This window comes from Manis javanica, chromosome 5, assembly GCF_040802235.1.
Source record: "Manis javanica isolate MJ-LG chromosome 5, MJ_LKY, whole genome shotgun sequence".
Classification (NCBI taxonomy): domain Eukaryota; kingdom Metazoa; phylum Chordata; class Mammalia; order Pholidota; family Manidae; genus Manis; species Manis javanica.
Genome location: NC_133160.1, coordinates 144,460,608 through 144,479,744, shown reverse-complemented (window position 1 = coordinate 144,479,744; position 19,137 = coordinate 144,460,608). Strand labels below are relative to the sequence as shown.

At 39.4% G+C, this 19,137-nt stretch overlaps 1 protein-coding gene across 3 annotated transcripts in view; it reads left to right on the top strand.

The window, feature by feature from the left end:
* The window catches only part of DTHD1 (death domain containing 1), an 80,909-nt gene extending 72,068 nt beyond the window's left edge, over positions 1 to 8,841 (top strand). Inside the window, exons 10-11 of one of the 3 annotated variants that reach the window (XR_012131771.1) lie at positions 2,857 to 2,914; positions 6,884 to 6,922. Coding sequence is in view for 2 of the 3 variants with exons in the window: in XM_037003049.2 (XP_036858944.2) it covers positions 2,857 to 2,914; positions 6,884 to 7,203 (378 nt within the window). In the remaining variant the exon portion in view is untranslated. Of the gene's footprint in view, positions 1 to 2,856; positions 2,915 to 6,883 lie in introns of all 3 variants that reach the window. The other 2 variants (XM_073237746.1, XM_037003049.2) reach the window with 2 other exon arrangements.
* The last annotated feature ends 10,296 nt before the right edge of the window (positions 8,842 to 19,137 follow it).

Genomic DNA, 19,137 nt, shown 5'->3' with positions numbered 1-19,137 from the left:
GGGAGATCTGTGGATCTCCATGGCCTGAGAGACTATCTCCTTCCCCAGATTGGGGAGGTTTTCAGCAACTACCTCCTCAAAAACACTTTCTATCCCTTTTTCTCTCTCTTCTTCTGGTATCCCTATAGTGCGAATATTGTTCCGCTTGGATTGGTCACACAGTTCTCTCAATATTCTTTCATTTTTAGAGATCCTTTTTTCTCTCTGTGCCTCAGCTTCTTTGTATTCCTCTTCTCTAGTTTCTATTTCAATTATTGTCTCCTCCACTGTATCCAACCTGCTTTTAATACCCTCCATCATGTTCTTTAATGATTGGATCTCTGACCTGAATTCATTCCTGAGTTCTTGGATGTCTTTCCATACCTCCATTAGGATGTTGATTATTTTTATTTTGAACTCCCTTTCAGGAAGGGTCACCAGGTCCATATCATTTAAATCTTTCTCGGGAGTTGTATTAACTCTTTTACTCTGGACAAGGTTCCTTTGACATTTCATGTTTGTATTTGGCGCCCTCTAGTGTCCAGAAGCTCTATTCTGGAGCTGCTCAGCCCCTGAAGCAATGTTGGGGGTTGCAGGAGAGGGGTACTGGGGGTAGGAAAGAGCTATTCCCCGCCTCCTGGCTGCTGTGCCTGTCTCCACTGCCTGAGCCAGTGGGCCAGGCACACAGGTATAAGTTTTTGTCCCAGAGCAGCCAGATATGGATCCCTGCTTTCCACAAGCAGCTGGAATCCCAGTCTCCCCAGGAACTCTGCCTGTATTAACTTTCCAACCCGGTAGTCATGCGAGTCTCATGAAAGCACCATGAAATGTAGGTTTGTGCTCCCACTGCAGATCTCTGGAGCTAGGTATTCAGCAGTCCCAAGCCTTCCACTCCCTCCCTGCTCTGTTTCTCTTCCTCCCTCCGGTGAGCTGGGGTGGGGGAGAGGCTCGGGTCCCGCGCAGCCACAGCTCTGGTACATTACCCCTTTCGGTGAGGTCTGCTCTTTTCTCCAGGTGTATGCAGTCTGACACATCTTCTTTCCTGTTGCTCTCTCAGGATTAGTTGTGCCAATTAAATTACCTAATTGTATCCAGTTTTAGGAGGAAGCCACTGTCTCTCCTCTCACGCCGCCATCTATGTGTGTATTTCTTGACCCAGCCCAATCCAGGGCATATGCTCTTTGATGGAAATGATAGAATCTGCTGCACTATTTAAATTAGTATTTCTCTCTCAATACTTGAGAGGTTTAAGCACATAGCTGATGTCTCAAAACCTCTATGCAATGTACAGTATTATTATACTTATGTTTATTTATTAATATGTATTTTGCAATGTACACTATTAATATATGTAATTGTATGTTGTTTTTTAATCTCCTTCCATTAAAACTTCATAAACTTTATATACATATTTATGTAATGTCTATAGCAAGAATAACTACAAAATATGTTCAGCTTTAATCAACTTGTACTGAATGCTCTTTACCAACCAGTGTGCCACACATTAGCACTGAACACTTAACAACTGTGTATCGTTGTTGTGAAATAGGCTTTTTTGAAAATATTTTATTTTGAAATGATGATAGATTCACAGGAAATTGCAAAATAGAGTACAGAGGTTCTGTGTATTCTTCACAGTGATTACATATTTGATTAGTTATATAACTTCAGTACAATATCAAAACCAGGAAGTTGACATTGATACAATGTGTATGTATATAGCTCTATGTCATTATCTCACTTGTGTAGATTTGTGTTAACTACCACATTCAAGATACAGAGCTATTCTACGACCAAACAGATTTCTCTGTGCTACTTTTATGATCATGCCTTACCATTTCTAACCTCTGGCAATCTTTAATCTGTCTCATATCTTTATAATCTGTAATTTCAAGAATGCGATATAAATGGAGTTATAGAATTTGTGACCTTTTGGGACTGGAATTTTTCACTCAGCATACTTCCCTGAGGTCCTTGCAAGTTGTTGCATGTATTGATCATTTGTCCTTTTATTCTGAATAGTATCGCACAGTGTTTATGCACCAGTTTGTTTAACCATTCATCAGTTGCAGAAAATTTTAATTGTTTCCAGTTTGGAAATAATTCTATTACAAATAAAGCTGCTATGAATGTTTGGATACAAATTTTTGTGATTTAAAAAAAAATAAATCACATCTCAGAGCTGAGACTGGAAAGGCAAATAAATTGTCCAGAGCACTGAATAGGTTTCCAAACCCAGATGCTTTTACTTTATCTCCTGTGCTGTTTCAATGATTCTATATTAACTGGGAACTATTCTGCAGACAGTACAGAAAAGTAGTGATTATATATTTGATTACTTATTGATAAAATATTTTGATTTTAGAATAATATCTGCTCAAAGACATGATTGGATTTTAGCATTTATGAACATTGATTCAAACTATTGCTTGAGGATTGACCACCAAACCTATTGCTTGAGGACCACGAGCTGCCAGGCCCTGTGCTGAGTGTTGAGGAAAGGCGTGTCTCACAAACACTTTTACAAAATACTGCATTTATTGCATAGAGTAAAACCATGTTTGTTAGTGTTAACAGTTTTAAATTTTACTTGGAAAATATTTATTCTGAGTTAATGTGGTGGCTGTAATATTTAAATGGATATTAAATTGGTATTATAAATTTAAGTTTGCTGAAACATTTGGGTTAATATATTTTGCCATATCTTAGGAAAGCAATTGCTGAGCATTGCATAAACAAATAGACAATCTAATTCTGCAAGGCATGCAGTTTGGTATTTCTTTCAAATAGGGGTGAGGTTCAGACGGATTTTTATTTGTAGCTTGCTCACAAATTAATTATTTCTTCTGCTTATTCTGTATCTCTTCCCACCAACAGCGTGAAAAATTAATCAATCATCCACAGAGCACCAAAAGAATCTCTACAGATCCTCTAGGTAAGGAATATTTGTTCTGTCCTTATTGCAGTGATCCTATTTGTCCGCTTACATTATATATATATGAATCTTTTTATAAGAAAGAATAGAGACATTGACTTTGCAATTAAACAATCATTAGATTTATCAGCCTAATAGATGAGTTTTCCTTTGGAAGACATGCAATGTATAAACCAAAACATTCTCGAGTATAGATGTAGGTAAAATTGTTAAAATATATGAGAAATATAAACCCTAGTAAGTATTATGTTACTAATAAAACTAGTAAGTACTTAGTTTGGTAAGTAGACAACTACAGTTTTTTCTAAAATGTTAACTATTAAGCTGTGAATCTTAAAATGTGGTCACTTCAATTCTTGAGGGCAACTGATTTTGAGTGGAGGTATATTGGAATCACAAAAAGGTAACATTTAATATCTGACTGTGGTTATGCACAATTCAGTTACGTAAAACAATGATGAAAATATCAACATAGAATTTGGTATTTATGTTCTATTTCAGCCTTTAAAACAATTCATTTTGTGATGTTAATGTTCACTAAAACAATAATTTGTTGTCTCCACATTTGCTGGTCTGAGTGTGTTTTGACTACTGTCTCAGGCAAGCCACTGACAGCATAGCATTCACGGGTGGCCTTTACGGATTTTTACAGAAAATGTGCAGATTTTACTGAATAACTTTAAAAGTGAGGAGGATGGAAACAAACCTTATAATGTTATACATCCTCTCAGAGGCACTAAAATGGTTTTCAAAGACAGAGAGCAGATGTCAATGCAAACCAATCCCAACCCCAAAAAAACAAAACCAAAATCAGAACAAAAATCAAACCCCAAAACAATGACAGGAAAAGCCACAGGTAAAAACCTGGCAAATTTAATCTTACTAACTTTTGAGAAATTTGATGTTCAAACAGAAGCATTCTTGCACCCTTGTCAACAACCACTGGAGAGCACAGAGGGGTGGTGATCTTCCCCATGCATGCGAGGACGTCCTAGGCTGCCACATAACGTGGTCTCTCAGGACCACTGCCATCCGAGACGCTGCAGGAAGGATGAGGGTGGGTGAGAACAGAGCAGATAAAACTAGGAAAGATTTTAAATGCCGAATTAAGAAGTTCAGACAATGGGAGGAACCTACAAGAGAGTTCTTAATAAGGGGCAGATAAAATCATATTGGATTTTGAAAACTGCCCTTTGTTAGTGGGGTGGAAGACTAAAGTGGGTCAAAACTGATAGCAGGGATATGAGTTAGAATCCTCATTCCAGCCATACTCCAGAAAAGTGAGGTAGGACAGGGTTAAGATTGTTGGTGAGGCTGGCAGGCAGGGAAAATATCTGAGATATGTTTAGAGTGAGGATCAACAGGACTTGGGTGCAGGGAAGAACTCATAGGCTTTAAGAAATATGAATAACATTGCATGTTTTTAGCTTATTCAGGGAGTGGTCACATTTACTAAGCAAGTGAATATAGTAAAGGATCAGGTGCAGGGAGAGAAAAGCCAAAATTGATTTTAACTTTAGAAATATGGCATTTGAATTGGCTGTGGTATATACTGGTAAAGATAATTAGGAGGTGAATACTGCAAATGGTCTGCCGGGATTTAGAAAAACAGAGACAAAATTGGAGATACAGATTTGGGATATTTCACAAAGAGGAGATGGTTAAATCAGTAAGAGTTGATGAATTCAGTGAGGGGACAGACCAGAAACAGAAGAGGCCTGAGATTAGAAGTAGTAATTCAGCAATATGTCAGCCATGGGGAGAGGGAGGAGGAGGAGAACCAGGGCAGGACACGAAACCCAAGGGAAGGAGGAAGATGTTCTGTGGAACTCAGAGAAGATGCAAGCTGACAGTCAGTTGCTATAAGTGGTAATAGAAGAGTTTTAGGATGATTGAAAAGAAGAGCTTCCAGCGTTTTAAAAGAGGGGATATAACCCCTGAGTTGACAGTGAACTTGAAGCATTAAGTTACATTAGGCATGAAGAAATTGTATGGTAAAGGGAAGGGGAGAGAGCCCAGTAGTTCAAAACAGTAGGAGAACCAGAGAGAGGGGAAGGGGAGGGGTGCTTGTGGTGAGGAGGCATAAAGCAACAGGTGTGAAGGGGGATTACCTGATGGAAAACACTGTGGGGGATGGATTCCAGCAAAGCCTGAGGAGGCAGATTTTGTAAGGAAGTGATTTGGAAGTGAAAACAAAGTGATGAGAACTCAGGTCAAATGGCTTTGGGGATGGGAGGAGAAACAGACATTACCCAAGTGAAACAGAGTGCGAGTGAGATTGGGGCTTATGTAGGAAAGTTGTGGGTCCTTGCTCTGGAAAACTTTAAATGGAATACAGGGAAAATATTTTTTATTGGATGTGTAAGCTGCGAAAAGCTTAAACAGTGTACAAAGCATAGGTTTATTGATCACATTCAGCATAGTTTCCTAACTCAGGACTTGCCAGTAATTGAGTGCAGGCTGAATAAAACAGGACTGATGATTGACAAGTTGAAAACAATAAAGATGAAGAGGACAACAGATTTCAAGGTAGATGCATGACAATCACTGACATATGCATCTGATCATTAGAAGCAAAATGCACACAGTCTGTGGACCCGGTAGACATGACTGAATGACAGGGCATCAAAGGAATTGCTGTGTTGGTGATGGAGCCAAGAAGCACATTTAGCAGGAGCAAAGGAATGGAAGCTGTACAAGTTTGCAGGTGGTGGTCACCAGAAATACTGAGAAGCTGATGCCATGGAGGTGGAAGAAGCATGAGGACTGGCCAGGAAAGCCAGTTTCCAATATGGAGTCACAGTGCCACTCATGACGATGACCACATTAAAGGCTGACGTGGTCAGAAGGGTGACCGCTTATCAACAATGTTTCTGCTGACACTGCCAGCCAATGCCAGGAGATAGATGATGTTGATGGGGACTGAAGGCCTACCCATGTGGCCTGGACATTAAAATGAATGTACTGTTTGATGGGGGAAGCCAAATGTTGGTCTCAAAGTGAATGGAGAGTAAGGCTGCATTGACTCTATTTCCTGAGTAGCTTTCACAGAAAAGTGGCATGATTCATAGTATGAAATCACATGCAATTTACATGAGTGGGTAGATGGAAGGCACAGCTGAGTAAAACATAGGAGACATAGAATTCTTTCCTCATACCAGACAAGGAAAACTGGTGCAGGGGTTGGCAGAACAGTGGGACAAAGTCCGGTGATGCAGGCTAGGGCTGGTGTTTGGAGGGAGATGGCAGGCGGAGGGATGGATCCGAGTTACCCAAGGAAAACAGAAACAACCAAACAAAAACAGAAAATTGAAATCATGAGTTTAGGTGGTGACAGGAGTCACAGGGTAAGGGTATGCTGAGCATACAGGATATGTTCAGAGGAGATGTTTGTGGTTCTAACTGTCCGGAGGCCAGGGAAAGTGTTGGTGTCTTCCACAGAACTGCTCTTTAGGCGGTGGACCTTGGTAAGCTTGCGCCTGCTTGTAGCTGAGGATGTGTGTGAGGACTGCCTAGCTACTGGCATGGCTTATACCCATCAGATGAGAACTAATTAAGGGAAGTATTTTGAACCTAAAATATCCTTAACATAGTGTGACTCAAAATATGGTTGGGGACCCTAGCATTAGCATCATCTGAGAGTTTGTTATGAATGCCAACTTTTGTTCCCACCCTAGTCCTACTTAATGTTAAACAACCTGGGGTGGGGCCTAAGAACCATTTCGACAAACCTCAGGGAAGTTAAAACTTAAGAGGCATTTCTAACCCTCCGCGGTAGGTGGTTCCCTCAGAAGACCCCAGAAATGGCAAGATTCAAAGGCTGCCAACTGCCCACCTGGGTGGTCCCAAATCTTTCTACTGCTCAGAGGCCCAACCAGGGAGCATCCAGCCTTCCTGTGAGCAGGAGTGGAGGGCTAGATGAGCACGGGCCCCAGGAGAGAGCCCTAATGCGTTTCCATGTACTTCCAGAAGCTCGGTGGGACAACCTGCTCTGCTGGCTGGCGGAGGAGCTCTCAGAAGAAAATGCTGTGCGCCTCTCCTCATCCCTCCCTGTTCGCCGCGGCACCATTCAGCTCATCAGACTGCAGAACCCCAATGACCTCACAGAACAGATCCACAAACTGCTTTGCTTCTGGAAAAAATCGCTCCCACATTCCACCGATAAACTTCGCCTTCTGGCTCGTCACCTCCGCAAGATCGGCAGGAGTGATCTCTCAGAAGAGCTCAAGTTCAAGTGGGATAAAAAAGTGTTCACCACACCCCAGCAGCAGTTTGAAGTAGCAGAGTAAAGCCGGTTTCTTCTTTCCTTTGTCCTAGAAGAGGGTCGTTGTTGGTTGCACAATTGTTTGTCAACATTTTACTAGCAGTTTCCAAGTAACGCTGTTTGAAGTGAATATTTTGATAGATGTGCTACTGAGACAAGTGGAGAAGCATTAACCAGACAATAAGAAGCGTTCCTCCATTTGGTCTGAGTGCTCCTTCATGGCTCAGAGGCGAAGGTTCTGCAAGCATGCTCTTCCTGAGTTCAGCGAAACGTAGTAGCATTTATAATTGTTTGCCCTGTTTACCTTTTAATTGCTGAGGTTGCTTTCTAAGTGCAAAGGAAAGATATGATTCACTGAATCCCCCTTTCTATTGTTATCTACATAAAAATAACCTAGTTGTGCAATGCAGGACTCCAAGCAAAAATTTCACATTATACACATGCCATGGGCCCCACAGGTAGCAATACAAAATAAATTGGGCTGCAGAGACCTGAGTTCAGAACAGCACTCACTTCAAGAAAACAGACAAGCTTGAAATAAATTAAAAATAGAATAACACTTTAGCCATTGAGTGCCACAAACTTTTATTAAAAGTGTGTCTTGGATTAAGTAAAACCTCATATTTTATCATTAGCAAAATAAAGCAGTACAGAGAAAATGCAGTATCATGTGAAAAAATTCAGGGCATTTTCACCTACTTTGGAGAACAATCTGCTTGTAAATCAGTTTGACAGAAACCTTATTACATATGCCCTATGTACTCATCATTTAAAAAAACTCACCTGTAAAAAAACACAAAACGAAAAGAAAAAATAATAACTACCAAAGCCCCTCTATCATTGATCATCCCTATTAATGTCCAATGTATAAGCTTTGAGGCTTTGGAAATCTTAAAGCAACCCTGAAACAGTGGGATATGATTGGGGCATTACATTAATATTACCAGTTCATTGGTGCAAAACCATCAGGGCCTTGGATTGCAAACATCAGTAGTGATTAGTTTTGATAACTGAGAACCTGAAAATTAATGAAATTACATGAAAAATTAAACATTTATATGGTTCTGAAATTTAAAGACACAATTTCCTTCTAGAGTTTAACCAAGGACCTATGTATCTTTGGTTATATATTGAAAGAGAGAACTCTAGTGTTCAAATATTTTCCTATTAAGAAAGATTTTGTTAGTCAAGATTTGTATTATTTTTACATGTTTCCAAGAAGGTCCAATATTTCTCATGTGTTCTTGAATATATAGAAAACAGACTGAAATGGTCATTGTTTTTCTTACTACAAATAACAAACAGGTAAAGAAAATAAAGTTCACCTATTATTCCAACACTAAAGATCACTATTACAAACATTTTGGCATATTTTCTTCTAGTTTTCCTGGAAGGAAATGTTTCTATTTCTTTGTGTATAGATGTATGTAAACATACTATGTGCCCATATGCACACACAAATATATAAATCCCTGCACATACATTGCTTCACTCATCTCCTTGCACCCCCTCTCCATGGCCTCCCACTCATGCAGACACACACATCCTCTCCCACACACCTCTCCAAATACACCTTGAATATATATACCTGTCCCTTACACAGTCTTACATTCACTTGTACATCCTCATGTGCATGCATATACTGATGCATATACTGTCACAAATACACATCTTCCCATCTCACTCTACCTTGCTCAGTCCTACACACACACACACACACACACACACACACACACACACACACACACACACACACACACACACACACTCATTCATGAACTTTTCATACATACCCTCACAGGAACACATCTCTTCAAAACACTCTGCCACACTTTTTCCCACAATTAAAAAGAAATTGTATATATCATTGCACCTGTAAAACAATATTGAGGTATATGAAGAAAAAAGTGGATTGCCTTTTGGCTGCTGCCTCTCCCTTGTGTAATCAAAGCAATCAGTCCAATGTGTGATGTGTGCCTGGTGTGTTTAGCATGCCACACACCCCATGCATCCTGGCGGGCTGACCTGTATGGAGCACACATCGATGCCTCTGGCTTTGCGTTGGGTTTGGGGAATGGGGAGCCTCAGCAGGAGCCTGGGAGTAGGGAGGAGAGTGATTAGACTGTTTCCACCGTGGAATTCACCTGCACAGGCTCTGCCCCTCTCCCAAAGGCCACTACTACTCTCCTCTCAAGGTGACTATCTCCTGGATTTGGGGAATTGCACCTCCTCATGTCTTTTGAGGTCTGGGGGAAGTACCAGCTCTATTGCTGCCCTAACCTCATGGTTCCCCTATGCCCTGCCTACCCTTTTAAGATAAAACCTCCTTCAGTTATTCTAATGTGAGTGTATCATATGTTTTGTATTGAGACCCTGACTGATGCTTCTCATGGCAACTTAAACATATATTTTCTCAGCATGGGGTCATATATTATACATACAGTTATAAATATTTTATTGTCTTTTATTAAATTAAGAGCATTTCCAACATCTTTAAATATTTGAATATCTGTATAATATCCCATTTAATGGTTGTACCATAATTTTAGTACTACCTATTTTTGAAAAATGTTTAAATGGAATGATGCAGTATATATTCTTCTATTCAATTTATGTTGTTGGAATCATCCATGTTGTTGGTGTGGCAATAGTTCATTCCTCTTATTAATGTATAATATTCCATTATATACATATACTACACATTACTTATCTATTTCACTGTAGATAGGCATTTCAGTAGATTCCAGTTTAGAGCTCTCATGAAGAGTATTTTCTGAACACTTTGTACATACTTTTTAGTGAACATATAATTGATTTTTTCTGGGTACATACATAAAAATATGATAACTGGTTACTATAATTAAGTTAAACTTTCTTTTTTTACTGTATATTCAGGTGACCTCCTTCTTTCCATAAAAATAATACGGTGGTGGTGATTTTTCTAGTATGTGAATAATTATTTCATTAGGATAAATCTTTATAAATTTTTACCAAAATTGTCACTTTTATTCTAATCATCAGGCAATGAACATTCTTAGGAAAACAATGTTTTTAAGTATATGTGAAAATGAATTAACTTGAGGCATATAACACGAAATTCTACATCCTAGGGTAAGCCTAGATTGTCTTCAATTGCTCTGTTGAGTAAAAATAAATAAAAGATACTGGTTAAAAATTTTTGTAGCATTCTCTCTAATAAAGAATATATTCCATTGGCATTCCTATTTTAAAACCATTAGGAGAAATAATGTAGCAGACATGTGAACAGATTCCAGGATGTCAGAGGTCTTGTGATATCAAAATATATCCAGATTTCAAAGAAAGGGATGCTAAATTCATTTACTCAATGGATATATACTGAATACAAACTGGATGAGGCAATCTGTTCAATGCCAAGAGCACAAAAATGAGTCAGTGACAGTCCTTTGGTATTATGATTTCTGTTTAAAGAAACAGTGAATGAATGAGATCAACATATTGTTTATTGCCTGTAATGAACTGAGCTCTTTCAACTTAGATCTTTATTAGGCATTCACTTATTTAATCCTCCTGGCTGCCCTGTGGGGTAGGTATGTTAGGTAGGAAGATAGACGTGAGCAGCAGGGGAAGGGGAAGATAAGTTTCAAGGAAAAACTGTCCAAAGTCTGTCTAGGTAGGGGGTCCCACGTGAAGACAACAAAGTCTTTGCAGGAAAATAACTTCTTTGCCCATCGGGACCAGACCAAACTGCTCCCAACCTGATCCCAACGTGGGCACAACCGAACAAAACAAGGACTGCCCAAACCACGCCTCATCATAGGGAAGGACATGCGCACTGAGAAAGATGGTTATACAGGAGGACACGCCAATCACATAACCCCACCTTGTCAATCAAAGAGGCGCCTCCTAGCCAGAATGTAATATATAGCATCCTGCCTAATGGACTTAGGACTTTGTGTACCTTGACTCTGGCCTGCTCCTCTCTTGGAGTGCATTCAAATAAAACTCCCTCTGCTTCATTGTTGTGTCTCTGCCTTTCAATTCTTTGTTGAGGCGGGGACAAGAACCAAGGAGAACTAACTCAACCTGTAACAGGTACACTCTCCCATCTTACAAGAGAGCAAACTGGGGACTAGAAAGATCAAGTGCCTTGCCTAAGGTCACAAATGAGTGACATAGCCAGGATTCAAGTGTGGCTGTTGGTTTGGATCCCACCATATCTTACTGTCACCATGCTGAGAAGAAAGAAGGCTACTGCACATATCTACTTTTTCCATATCTTAAACTTTCTCTACTCCTATTTCTCACTTTACAAAACAAATCTCTACTTCATGCTATTGGTACAGATAGATCTTAGTTTTAAGGATGGGAATGGCAGGAGGTAAAGTGGTAGGAAATGAATATGATGTTGAGTTCATTGATATTTGTCTCAGCTCACTTATTTAAATTTTCCCTTGGACTTGTTTAAGAAACTGACAGGTTAGGATAACACTGCATTTTGACCTAACACACATTGGTGATGCATAAGTATTGGGTTATTTGCGGCAGATATCAGTAGCCACCAATATTAAGAGCTAGTTTGCTACAACTTGACTACTTAGTTTCCAGCTCATCAAGAACACTTCAACATCATGCCTGCAAAACAGGACCATTTAGCAATTAAGCCTTGGGCATGATTGCTAAGGTGCCTCTTTTAAATTAAAGAGGAGTAAAATGTTTCTACCATGTAGAGCCAATCTATATATCTTAGTAAAATCAATTTCACTAATAAAAACCCATTACAACCATCATTTTGCTTATTATTAAGCACCACATTTTACGAATTAGTTATAACAGTTATTATTCTAATTAACAAAAAACAAATTGTTAAACCATAGCTTTCTTGATCAAATACTTTATCTATCTGTAGTATAAGTTCATATTTAGAGCAATTGATTATTCCTGAAGCATTTAGCTTAAATAAACACATATATGATATCACATTTTATATTCTGAAGTATTTTACAGTAAAATTGAAACATGTTCATAAGTAAGGCTTTGAGGGTATCATAATCCAATTTTCAAAATAGCTAAATTTTGTCATGTGGGTAAAATTGTAATATTTCCAGAATATCTCACCTGGCTTTAGTGCATCTGCATATCAATAGGCATTACTCAGGGGTGGATAGATTTCATCTCCATATCAGCGGGTTATTACCTGGGCAATCAGGGCTGATCTGAACCAGAGAGGTTAGGGGGGTGCTGGTTTGCTTCTGCCAGAGCAGAAAGAGAAACAGCCCTGGGACGCAGTTTGTAAGCAATAAACGGGTTTTAAACTTTATTTTCTTCCTTTGGCTGATTTCAGTTTTGGAGGTATTTTGCCCTGGGATATTCTTTCCCAGACTTACATGTGGTTAAAGTTCTAGTTCCCTTACCCCATTGTTTCCCAGTGAGGGTGTTATTGGAATTTTGAATGGAATATATTTTTTAAGTAACCTGAACTGGCTCATACACTGGAGGCCATTCAGCATTCCTGACCTCCTCCCACCAAATGAACAGAGCGCACACCCCCATCCTGTTAGGATGGCATTGTTTATTTTCCTCAGTTCTTGTCCTCACCGCAATAAAGAATTGAAGGGAGACACACAGTAGGGAAGCAGAGTAAAAGTTTTATTTAAAGTTACTTAAAGAAAGAAAAAGTGCAGGCAACCTCAGGGAGCAGGGGAGGTGCCCTGAAGGTTAGAGAGAGAAAGTTTAAGGCTATGCACTTACAAGGTGTGGGTGACCTCAAAGAGAGGAGCACCCTGAAAGGCTGAAGAGAGAAAGTACACACTCAGAAAGGGGAATGTGGGCTGCCTCAGAGAGAAAGGCTCACTGAAAGGTTGGAGGCTCCCCCCTTTAAAGATTTTTCAGAAAAGGGCTAGGGGTATGGACTTGTTAAGTGGTCTTAAGATGCCAGAGCAGAAAAGAGAAACAGCCCTGGAATGCAGTTTGTAAGCATTGAAACATTATGTTTCTTTTCTTATCAGTCCTCCGGGTAATTCTGCAAAATTAGCTTAACACAAGAAATTACTGCTCTGATTCCTTCCCAGAATAGCAGCTTCCTGGTTTAAGAGCATATCAATCAAGACTGCCTGCCCTGCCTCCAAGGTGGGATGAGTTATTGTCTGTTTGCTGAAGAGTATATTAAGAATATTACTTCTTAATTTCTTGGGTTTTAAAATGTAATTTTAGCTTTAAGGTGGAATCTTCCTGTCTTTTTTACGCAGTTTATAGCTAGGCCTTTTCTCAGGCTAAAGTAAATCTTACAATGGCATGATCTAATGGACACAGTGAAGACATGGGCTGTGCTTGGATACTTTTCTTTATTTGGGGAATATTCAAACATTCCAGGCCAAGTTGCTCCTGGCCTTTTTGAGCTTCAACTGATTAACTCATTAACTCGGAGTCTTTTCTGGGTTTCTAGTTTTAACTGGTTAACATTTTGAGACCCTTTTAGTGGGCTTTACTGGCCTTAATTCTCTCTCCACCCTGCTCATATCTATTTTCTTGCCTAAAAATCCTAGTAAATGTAAGAAGCAAAGTTCCTTCCACATAGTTTCAGCCAAGGGCAGGTGATGGAGAGGTCCCATAGCTGCACTTAATAGGGTGCCATTGACCTTAAGGGAGGGGGTTAAAACCACTGTTTTAATCAACTTTTGGCTTGAAGTAGGATATAAAACAAAGTGGAAAGAATAAGCTGAGGGAAATTTAGAACATTATAAGGAAGAGATCATAAACTTAAACTCTCCAACTGCAAGAAGGTTCTTGCAAACCTTGTCTGATGACTTGCCCAAAATATTCTCAATGAAATTCCCTCTGAGCTATAATCCACAGGTGTACTACAGAATAAGAAGGTTGCCTGCAGTACCGAATCAGGCTCTCTGAAGTTAGAAGAACAACAGTTCAGAATACAAGGGAAATACTGAGTGAGTCAAAATAGTGGCTGACCCAGGTGCTGGGTTTTCCCCATAGCTTAACCAAGTCCGGCTACTGATATTTAACTTCATCAGAATGCCCCAGTGCTATGTCTAGGCATTTTGAGAGATGTCATTTCATTAACCCTCAACTTGTTCCTTCTCCCAGGTTTCCTCCACTGGCACTTCCAGTTTCCCCCACTCTGCATTTATTACCTAACTTGCTAACTAATTTTATTTCAATTATAGTTATTATTTTTTGAAAACCTCACCTCAGTGCATGCTACACAAGTGTGGGAGAGTTTGTTTCTTTTGTTCATTGTTGTAATCCTATTACTTAGAACACTGTGTGGCAATCAAGGAACATTTCTGTTTTGTTTTTCTTACTTAACATATGAGAAAACTGTACCTCAGAGTTACATGACACACAGGCAGTGGCAGAGTCTGGATTCTGTTTGCAGTGTCATTTTCCCTCTGCTTTCAGCCTTCTTCCCCTGCCAACCTTCCACCTGCCTTCCCCTACCCTCAGCATAGTCCTCTCTCTTCCATAATCATATTTTTTTCCCTCAGTTTCCTGAATACCTGAAGCTGGGTTCATTGTCCATGGCACCCTAATCTGAAGTCTAGTTATAGCACTTATATACTGTGTTGTAAATGCCTATTTGTATTTTTCTCCAACCAGTTTGCAAATTTATTGAGGGCAGAGACTGAGTTCTGTTCATCACTGGATTTCCAGTGCCCTGCACAGATCCCAACACAGTAATTACTCAGTAAGTCTGTGGGTAAAATTACAGTATTTCCAGAATCTCTTACCTGGCTTTAGTGGATCTGCATATCAATAGGTGTTTCCAAGGGATGGAGAGTTTAGTCCATCTCCATATCAATAGGTAATTACAGGGGCAAGGGGGGGCTAATCTGGACTGGAGAGGTTGGGTGGAGCTCTCTTCTGCTGCAGCTGGATCTACAGTGACAGGACGACTGCTTGTAAGAAATAAATCTCTTTCTTAACTTTATTTATCCCTTTGATTGATTTTGATTTTAGAGGTATTTTGCCCTGGGATTTCCTCTCTCCATAGTTACAAAGTCTTTGTTGAATTAATATGTGAATAACATCTACATGCTGACATTCTAGGACTCTGTTTTCTTGTTCCATCTTCCTTCTGGAAGCATCCCTGTGGGGGCAGATGCCATGTAAAAATTTTCTCGGACTATAAATATCTACCCTGCTGTTCATCAGGTTGGAAGAACAGACACAAACGAAACCAGCTGCAAAGTTAACAGGCTTCAATATTTCTCCCAAGAACACAGTACAGCTGTTAGGTGTCTCCTTTGAGTGACTGCTGCCTTTTTACACACTGAGAAACTTCTCCACTATCACAGACTATCACAAACTTTGCTCTTTGAAATTATATCAGTAAGAAAGAAATATCCCTCTGTTTCTTGGAGGATCTAAGTCATTTTGGCGCAGAAAAGCAGTCTTGATTGACAGTCCAGGAGCAGAGCTTCAGATAAAGGGTTTCTGGCTATTACATGGCACATCTATGTCAACATTAATGCTTCCAAGAAAGCAGGACTTGGGGGTCCACTTTGCAGTATAGACGTGACGTTCATCTCTTTACATAAGCTCTGCTTTGCTTTGAGCCCATCAAAACACTCAACTTCACTCTGTTCCTATATCCTAAAATAACTGTCTTTGCTTTTGTTTAGTTGGACACGACTGTTCTTGTGGCATACAATCTCCTTCACTGCAGTGAATGGATAAGTCTGACTTTGTTGTGTTTTGGGTGTGTCTCTGGTGGTTGCAGGCTGATTGGGCTCTGACACTTGATGCTTCTGTGCCCTAGCGCAGTCATCCTCAAATGGGCTGCACAGTAGGATCAGTAGGGGTGCCTGCCCATTCTGAGAAATTCTGAGTGAAGCCCTCTGGGGTGGGGGATGGAGGTGGGGTCCTGGGAATCAGAATTTCAAAGCTTCCCAGTTGATTCTGCAGCCAGAGTAGGAATAATTTTTCTCGCCAAATGGATCCAGAAGAACTTGGAAGGGGTGTTAAGGTTCAGTTTTGTAGGACCACAGCTCAGCACTTTACATCAGTATCTTTGGCCATAGACCTGAGGAATCTGGTTTCTTAGCAAAAACCTCCAGAGATGTTTATGCCCGTGGAAGCTTAACGACATTGCCTACTGTACTTGCTGCCTGTGCAAAGTACTCTTTCAGTTTATCTTTTTCTTTTTCACGGTTAGCTCAGAACCAACAGTAACAGGAGGGAAAGTGAAGAAAACAGAGCAGGCTCTGTGCTGTGCTGAATATAAATGATTTTTTCTATTAGTGTATTGTCATCTTTTGAGACAATTTATCTGTTCCCAAGAATAAGCAGGGTGGCATCAGGAGCCGAGGCAGGGAATTGGGATCGTTGGGAATGAGGAACATAACTCAGGCCTCCTAGTAACAGAGGAACTAAGAGAGTTTTACTAATCTCTCTTAGTGAGCACAGCCATGCAACAGTCACAAAGATGAGCTGACCTCCCTGGAGCTGATTATTATACATTTTTAAATCTGGTCCCATTAATAGACTGCATACCTGGTCATACACTATGAAGTAATATTTTTTAATCTTTTCTATCATTTTAAAGAGCAAAAGTATATTCCATTGTATTTTTTGTGCTAAAAACATTTAAAATGCACTATATTCTATTCTTCCTACAGTTCTTTTTGGTCAGTTTTACATATGCTGAGAACCTCAGAAATTGAAAGTGACAGGCTCTGCTCCATCCCCCTGAAAGGCCTCGCCTGTGACAAATTAAAACTTTAGAAAAGTTACTGCAAATGTGTAGATGCCACCACAAGAGGGCCTCTGTGTCTTAGATAAAACTAAGGAAAACCTGAAGACGACACAGAATTCCTGTATGTTGTCAAAGAACTATTTTGCGTGAGTAGTTTAAAAAAAATCATGAAGTTCTTTTAGGCCTGAGACCATAATTTGACCTATTGTCAATACACTGTTAATGTTATAGTGCATCCTTTAGTGGCTTTCTGCTCTAATATTGTGAAATGTCTGATCCCCATTTGATATCAAGAAACAAAATATAGAAACTTGCATTTCTCTAGGTCTTTATATTATACTGTACCTTCTGTTTCTTCAGTTGAAGCCATAAAATAATAAGGCAATCTGTTATTGATTATTGGAACTGATGTACATAATTTATTTGACATTAGCTGGGAATAGAAATCGATAGTATAAACTATTGAAAGTCCTATGGAATAAATGTACTTTTGGCTCAGTGCACTTTCCAATAAATGAATAGAATTACCTTCTAATTGTTGAAAGGTTCTAAATGGAGTGTTGCTGTGGGTTGTCAGTAAATAAAAATGGTGAACACACTGAAAAATGGATCACTGAATTAATAGGTAAAAATTATCAAGTGATATTTTTCAGAATGTTATTTTTAGTTGTGATTTTATTAAAATAACTTATTTCCTGAAATAAATTCTAAAAAACAACACTGAATATCACCCCTTCCACAAAGCATGGCAAGCAAACAAATCAACAACGTTGTGTTGTGATGGCACTAGACCAGCCCCTGAACACAAAGCAAAAGCGAGTCAGCACCCTGAAAGCACAATAATGAGGACTAAGGAGTGCCCGAGGCAATATGAATGCATGTTTGAGCAGAAGCTTTCAGAGCCACTGAGAGGACCCACCATGTTTCTTGTCTCTCTGCCTTATGAAGGCTGTTCCATCAGCCCACATTGTGGAGTATGGACGAGATCCACAGCCTACTTGTGAAGACAGAGTATGAAAGATAAATGTGAAAAATATATTTTTTTGGTTTAACTCTATTTTCCTGATTGATACAATTAATTTTCAAGCATAAAGAAGAAAACACTGTGGCTATCAAGGCTTCCAGATTTTAATAAAAGAGTAGAAGTATGGGCTCTATAATCAAGGCAAAAAGAAGAAACAGTGATTAGAAGGGTAGCAAATCTGCAAAGGTTGGAATGTGGTAGGCGGAATCTAAAATGACTCCCAAGATTTCCCACTGTCCTATCATACACACTCTGAATAAGCCCCAGGACTATGAATATAATAGATTTAACTTTCAGGACTAAGTTATGCTTCATGTCACAGTTGACTTTAAGGAGATTATCTATACTTTAATAAATAAAAATAAGGAGATAATTCAATTGGACCTGATCTAACCTCAAAATCTGGTCTCAGAAGAATAAATTAGAGAGAAATGAAGCATAAAAGACATTTGACATGAGAAATGTTATCAGATCCTGAGACAGACAGCCAGGACCATAGGGCAAGGATGTAAGTGTAGTCTCCAGACAAAATCAGTCTGTGGTGACCACTGGGTGTATCAGTCCTACAACCGCAAAGAAATTAATTCAGCCAACAGCCTGACGGGGCTTGGGAGAATATCGCTCATCATATTTCCTGATGAGGACACAGCTGGCCAACACCTTGAATTCAGCTTTCTGAGACTGAGCTTGAGCAAAGGACTCACTAAAATGTGACAGACTCCTGACTCATAGAAACTATGAGCCTATAAACAGGTGTATTTCCAGTCTCTATGTATGTAACAATCTGTTACACAGCAACAGAAAATTAATGCACTCTCCTTTAGGCTGACACCTTTGAGTCATTAACAAGAGTATAATTTATGTTCAGAATTGTTCACTTGAGAAGGTAGGGAAGTACGATGGTAGAGTTTAGAAATACGTTCAGTCAATAAAAACTAAGGCAAAAAAAAAGGGGAGAAAAAGCAATGAAAATACAATACAGGATCACTAAGTTTCCTTCTCAGTACAGAGCTTATCATCATATATTCTATGATTTCATGATTTTCAAGACCTTGTCAAAGTTATTCTATGGAATTTACTAATTTTGCCAGATATACTAGTTATTTGTTGACTCTGGGTGAAGGTTTGTGGCAGTAGTGGTCCACCCATATATAGGGTGTGAAAGGCGAAATAAAATGGAGTCACTTATGTCAAGGGGTTTTAAAATAGAGCCAGGAGGCCATTAAGGAGATGAGCCTATG